Here is a 6,381-nt window from a genome sequence, read left to right on the forward strand (position 1 = left end):
CTAGAAGTGCGTGGACATCGGTCCTTTTCATTCCGATTTGCACGAAGTTCGTAAAAAAAGGTTATGTACTATTTTAACACAAATTTATTAAAAACTTAGAGTTCGTACAAATGACAATTTAAAATTAATGTCTTTTACAAAATTCGAGCGTGAACCAGCATGTCTTACTGAATTATGTTTATCAACACGAAATAAATATCTTCCATTGTTAATTATGCATAAGAATAATGAGCTCAATTCAGGTATACATAAGGGAGTATTTTTAATTTTCGAGCAAATACATTTCGTAAAGTTGCCGGTGTTCTTCTTTCTGAAACTTTGGAATGAAATCAATTGTAAGGATTTCTGTGAAACCTTCGTCCAAGCTCGGTGGTTGATAATTTTTCCTAAAAAGAAAAGTAGCAACGTAAATTGTATTCGAATTTCAACATATTGGATTTTATGATTTTTACTCTACTCACACGTAACTGTTAATAACCACTTCGGTAACTTGAACGTGATTAGAATCTGTTAATCGTCGGAACTACAAATAAACATGTTCATTAGAATTACAAAATGGTCCATGCAATTCTTTCAGGTCATAACTCCGTTACTAGCTATCAGATCTTTTTTTAAATTATGCAATTATTAATTGCACATATACTATTGCATTAAAAAAAAAGAGATTCTAGATTAGTGTTTTATTACCTTGTTATTATGTTTTGCATGTTCCAAGGTTGTTGACATAACGAAACACCTTACAGACACTCCGTATTTTTTCGCCAATTCAATATACCTTTGTCTCGACACGGTATCTGGATTAGTATTATCCACGACCACGCTCTTTTTTTCAATTATATGTTTTTCCATTGCACTAATACATTTTTGCCAGCTTCCAAGAGTGTCTCTGTTAACGTGTGCATAATTATTCAGGTAATTTTTCACAAAATGTGATTTGCCTGATGCAGGACATCCAACCATTATAATTACCTAAAACGATAAATAAATAGCTGTACTACATTTATAGATTCAATCAAATGTTACGCTCTATTTTTGGTACAGTGTACGTTCGAGATTCAAGCTTGCCATTTTGAAAGGATTAATGTTTCAAATACCTCTTGAATACTCGAAGTTATATTATCTCTTAGGCATATCTCGGCAGTTGTTAAACATTTCGGATTAAACGTAGGCAATACGTAAGGTGCCTCTTTGTGACCAAGAAAATGTTCTTCCGGTGTGTGAAACTGTAAGCCTAAATTTAATGCTAGCAATCTGTCCACCAACGAGTGATCTTTCTTTTTCCCTGGTGCCCAATTTTTCGGTCGTCCAGCCGCATCTCCGACGTAAAAAGAATCGTCTTTATCGATGGATACAGAGTCATTGTTCTTTAAAAGAAATACTGTGACATCGATGTTATTTATGGCGATGATTCTTTTACAAAGCGTGTCTAAAATACTGAGACCATTGTCGAAAATGGAGATGTTAGATTTCAAACAGTAAATTTGATCTCGTTACTTTTTAGACGCGCCTCGTATAAATTAATTAATTGGGATACCTACTTCTTTCAGTTTTTGCCACATACCAATTGCTGGTTTTCTGTAGATGCTACTTCCAGTAGCTATAAAAACCTACAAACGAATTAATATACATACATAAAGAACAGAAGCAGTTTTATTTATTCCAATCTATGAAAAGCAAAATATACCTGCATCGGAACACCGATCCTCCGCGTTATATTTTCGATTTTCTTCTTGAAACATTTAACGCTTAGTTTTCCAGTTCCGATCCCCTTTTGATTAGTGAAAATCACTATTTTGTAGCCACTACTGTGAAGCTTCTTCAATTTACCTGACACACTGGGATATATAAGTTGCCAATCATCGTAATTCTTTGGGAATACTAATCCAGAACGCGTTGTTATCAATGTTCCATCCATATCATATGCTGCTATCTAAAAATCAATATATCCAAATAATTATTACATAAATTATGAATAATGTTTCTTTGAATTACCTTTGAACGCCCTTGTACCCCTTGCATAGTGTATATTAATAGTTCTTCGCTTTCTATACTTTTCCATATGTGTTGGCTATTATTTGAATCTTCGTTAGCTTTGTCTTCCAACTGGTCAGAAGTTGCATTACCTCTCTTTATGAATTTCAAAATACCGTCGCTACTATTTGTCTGTTTTTTCTCTTCTTGTGTTTCTCCTTCCTCTGTTCCTTCCTTACAACTAGGATTTATATCATCCATTTCTAATTTTGCCACTTTGCAAGCACCTTGTTCAATTTCGTTATTTATTTCTGACTCTCTAGCTCTTTTCTCCAATAAAAGAGTTTTGGAAGGTGGAGGATTAAATTCTATTTGGTACACATATTTTCCATATAAAATTTCCAAGCAATCCTCGTGTTTGCCTATAAATTTATTATCTTTACGTGTCTTGAAACCATTGAATCCACATGGTCTTTTGCCAAGCTGTTGAATGGAGACTTTATACTCTTGATAATCTGCATATAATCTCACTGTAACATGTAACAATTATATGATAAGAGTAACAATTAAAGGTATGAAATAAAACAAGAAATATTAACCTTGTTGTCTGGAGCACTGTGTATCTATAATGTTTGTTTCTGGACAACGGCCCACAATGACTGGTTCTTGGTGTGGTAAATATACTGTTAGTAATGCCTTATCATTACTCTTTAAATAACAACTTTTGGCTTGCTGGCTCATAGTAATTTAAATAGAAAAATAATGTATGAAATACTTCTGTAATAATAAAACAATAAGAGAGCTTAATGTATTAGATACTTAATATTTAGAACATTATAAATTAAATATTACATAACGCATCATGCTTTCGTAAAATTAATTTCCAAGATAACGAATTTTAAATATGAATAACAATAACAATGGACGACATTTCTGATAGCAATTCGTTTTCGCAAAATTTTATAAATTTCTGATAAACATTTGTTCGCTCATTAATATTAACATTAATTTAAATACTTCTACAATCTATGAATTTTGTATACCTTCAATTTAACATTCAACCTTGTCGAAAACAAAATCTTTCCTATCATTTTTGTTACGATTATATTAGTCAAATTGGGTTAGAGTCGGTTCAAGCCTAGGGATACATATAAAAAAAAAACATCGATGTTCATCGAATAATACTATCGATGGTATCAGATATATTGTTCAAAGACATCATAATTAATATATGAATTTGAATAAAATATCAATTATGATCGCATTAAACAATGTAAAACAATATAAATATCGATATTTATCGATGTATATTGTGCGCAGTGTCACCAACCAGCAGACTGGTGGACCACCAAAATTTTTCAGGCCAGTATGGCAGTCAGATTGGGCCACGAAAGTCCATAAGGTGAAAGGTCTACTCGTATGCCTTGTCTATGCTCAAAGGAACTGTGCTTTCACTTATGCACACTAATATTCAGTCCCGTGTACGTGAGCTTCTGTTTTGTACGATCAGGTCAGGTTAGAGGTGGTTATAATCTAACCTAACATAAACATAAAAAACAACACGTGGATTTTGATGATAGACAGACGTAAAGACACGTGCCTTAAGTTCGACTATTTTCATTTATCGTGAAAGTTTAATATGATTAGGTAGACGATCCGCGTGTGTAGTTATATAGTTAAAATAAAATTTGAAAGCAATGGCTACGACCGAAACCGCGGAAACCGCGGAAACCGAGAAAAATCCTTACGCGTACCTTGACAGAGATGATTTCACGTCGGAGAAATATAAAATTGAGATACGCGGTTTGCCAAAATACTATGGAATAGGCGAGTTCAAGAAGTTTCTGAACGAGAAGCTTGAATTGGAGTCGCGAAAGGTGAAGCCACCGAAACGTGGCAGTGGATGGCTTTACGTATCATTCAAAAGCGAAGAAGGCCGTCAAAAAGCCATAGAAAAATTAAATGGGATTCTATGGAAAAACTGTAAGCTCCGCGCTCAGGTATATTGTTAATTTTCATTTTTTACCAAATGTTGGTAAAGCACGTCCTCGGGTTACAAAAGGCTCTAAAATCATCTAAGTTGAGGACCCACTGTAATCGATAGATTTGACTTTGTAAAATAGATTGCAAAACCTGTGCCGGATCCATTTATAAAACGAAGGTTGGAACAGCAAAGTGCAAATAAGCGTTTAAAAACAGATGAATCTGATCAGAGTATATCCGAAGCAGATAGAGTCAAGGCAACTACTATACCATTGTGGAATACACCTTACGAGAGCCAAGTAAGATAATTATATCAAAATTTTTCCACCGGTCTAATATAATAGAAATACAAAGGCTAAAGGCTACACGATATATTTTCAGTTAGAGCTGAAACAAAAAGATATGAGATCTATTCTAGTAACTATCTGCAGACAAATGCTAAAAGAGAGCAAAGGTGATCTCCAGGATTGGTTAAAGTATCAGAAGGATAAATACGAAGGGTTGCCTTGCGAATTGCTCCCTATTCTTAGTACAGATACGATCACAGAATACAGAAACAAGTGTGAATTTACAGTTGGTAATTTTTTGTCAGGTCTATTTATCTCGAAAATAAATTTTAACTTCAACTGTTAATATAAAATCGATGGAATGTAGGTATGAGTAGCAAGGAAGACAAGGTTGTAGTAGGATTTAGATTATCTAGTTACGCGGCGGGTTCCACGGCGGTAGGGCCGATAGACGACTTGTGCCACATTCCTACTAAAATGAAAATTGTCGCTAAAGTGAGTTCTATTTTATAGAGAACTTCCATCAATTTGGTCGTACCTTTTAGATTTCTTTTTTTGTATTAAGTAAATTCTAGGTACTCGAAGAATTCATACAAAACTCTCAATTAAAACCTTTTCAACCGGTCGATCATAGCGGGTACTGGAGACAGGTTACCGTTAGAAGTACTCGTTCCGACAATTTAATGGTAATAGTGGGAATGCATCCTCAGGACTTGAGCGCGGAAAGATTGAAGGAATTAAGATCGCAGCTGAAAGATTTTTTCGAGACGGGGAAAGGCGCCGAGGCGCACGTAACATCTTTATATTTTCAAACGATGAGTAAAAAGTAAGATTCGTCTAAAAGTAAGATTCAAGAGTCGGGGGTAGTCTCGTTCCGGTTCGATCAGTTTTTTCATTCTCACTTAGAAGCATAGACGGGGAGAGCGGAGACAATCTTTATCATATCGGTGGAACAAAATATATAGAAGAGACGCTATTGGGCATGAAATTTCAAGTTTCTCCGCAAGCGTTCTTTCAAGTGAACACGCTGGGCGCCGAGGTATTGTACAAAGCAGCCATTGACTTGGCAAAACCTACCGAGGATACCGCGTTGCTCGATATTTGCTGCGGTACAGGGACGATTGGACTTGTATTTTCAAAGGTATAGTTAATCTCGTGAGAGGTACATAAAAGTATAGTTCTATTTAGACGCAAGTAACGGGATTAAAGTTATTAAATTCCTCCTAATACGTGGGCGTAGTATGGTCGCCTAACCAGAGTATTATCCATTCTAGACGCTAACTGGCAATTTAATTATATAGCGTATTGTTGCGATTAATAGGATATTCCCGTTTATTTGAATAAATAAATGTTAAACGCGAGTCGTTCCAGCATTGCGGCGAAGTGTTCGGACTGGAGATAGTGGAGGATGCTATTAAAGATGCCCGGGAAAATGTTATCGCGAATAACGTGACGAACTGTGAATTTTTCGTTGGAAAAGCGGAGGACATCTTGTCGCCGGTCATTCGGCGGACCACGAAGCCCGACATTATCGCTGTCGTTGATCCTCCGCGGGCCGGACTTCGTAAGATACCATTAATAAAAATTCAATATTTAAGGGGATATTAGCATTAACGATGTTATACTTAATGTTGTAATTCCGATGATGATCCCAAACTGGATATCACATACTTTCTTTGCTCTCAGAGGGTCATCTTCTGTCGATGTTAATAACAGTGATAATATTTCGATTATATCAAACGATACGGGACTATTTCAGACCAGCGAGCGTTGCTAACTTTACGCAAAGCTAGAAAGTTATCGAGGCTGGTGTACGTATCCTGCGATCCTGGCGCTGCTGCAAGAAATTTGGTGGATCTGGCCAGACCCACTTCGAAGCAATACGTCGGTGAACCTTTGGTGCCTGTAAAAGCCATCGGCGTGGACATGTTTCCGCATACCAAACACTGCGAATTGGTGTTGTGCCTGGAAAGGCTATCCGTAGCAATGAAATCACGCGACTCCACTTAGCGATCCAATCCTTAGATCAGACTTCGTTAATGGCGATCTATAATATTTGTTTCGTTGTGTTAAAACGTTCTGTCGATGTTACGTGCGTCCCGAATAAAAGCACCTTCCTCTGTATACAACTAGCAATTTG

The 6,381-nt window shown here is 36.1% G+C and overlaps 2 protein-coding genes across 5 annotated transcripts; one reads left to right on the top strand and one right to left on the bottom strand.

Moving 5' to 3' along the window:
• Positions 1-2: 2 nt before the first annotated feature.
• On the bottom strand, positions 3-3,208 carry Pnkp (Polynucleotide kinase 3'-phosphatase). Of its 3 annotated transcripts, none has more exons than XM_076778098.1 (9): positions 3,015-3,208; positions 2,571-2,748; positions 1,993-2,486; positions 1,685-1,930; positions 1,539-1,607; positions 1,095-1,364; positions 688-969; positions 462-523; positions 3-386 (listed from the first exon to the last, which is right to left on the bottom strand). In XM_076778098.1, the coding sequence occupies exons 2-9, from the start codon at positions 2,710-2,712 to the stop codon at positions 263-265; spliced, it is 1,689 nt and encodes a 562-aa protein (XP_076634213.1). In that variant the 5' UTR covers positions 2,713-2,748; positions 3,015-3,208; the 3' UTR covers positions 3-262. The 3 variants fall into 3 exon arrangements, with proteins under 3 accessions (XP_076634213.1, XP_076634211.1, XP_076634212.1); XM_076778096.1 differs by having other exon boundaries at positions 1,993-2,501; XM_076778097.1 differs by lacking the exon at positions 3,015-3,208 and adding an exon at positions 2,824-2,907 and having other exon boundaries at positions 1,993-2,501.
• Positions 3,209-3,471: 263 nt separating this feature from the next.
• LOC143348170 (tRNA (uracil-5-)-methyltransferase homolog A) lies at positions 3,472-6,377 on the top strand. 2 transcript variants are annotated; one of them, XM_076778095.1, is made up of 8 exons: positions 3,472-3,971; positions 4,095-4,253; positions 4,336-4,531; positions 4,609-4,736; positions 4,817-5,067; positions 5,151-5,382; positions 5,613-5,805; positions 6,001-6,377. In XM_076778095.1, exons 1-8 carry the CDS (start codon positions 3,669-3,671, stop codon positions 6,249-6,251), a joined length of 1,713 nt encoding a protein of 570 aa, XP_076634210.1. In that variant the 5' UTR covers positions 3,472-3,668; the 3' UTR covers positions 6,252-6,377. The 2 variants fall into 2 exon arrangements, with proteins under 2 accessions (XP_076634210.1, XP_076634209.1); XM_076778094.1 differs by having other exon boundaries at positions 3,476-3,971; positions 5,148-5,382; positions 6,001-6,376.
• Positions 6,378-6,381: the final 4 nt, after the last annotated feature.

The sequence above is a fragment of the Colletes latitarsis genome, chromosome 11 (genome assembly GCF_051014445.1).
Source record: "Colletes latitarsis isolate SP2378_abdomen chromosome 11, iyColLati1, whole genome shotgun sequence".
NCBI lineage: Eukaryota > Metazoa > Arthropoda > Insecta > Hymenoptera > Colletidae > Colletes > Colletes latitarsis.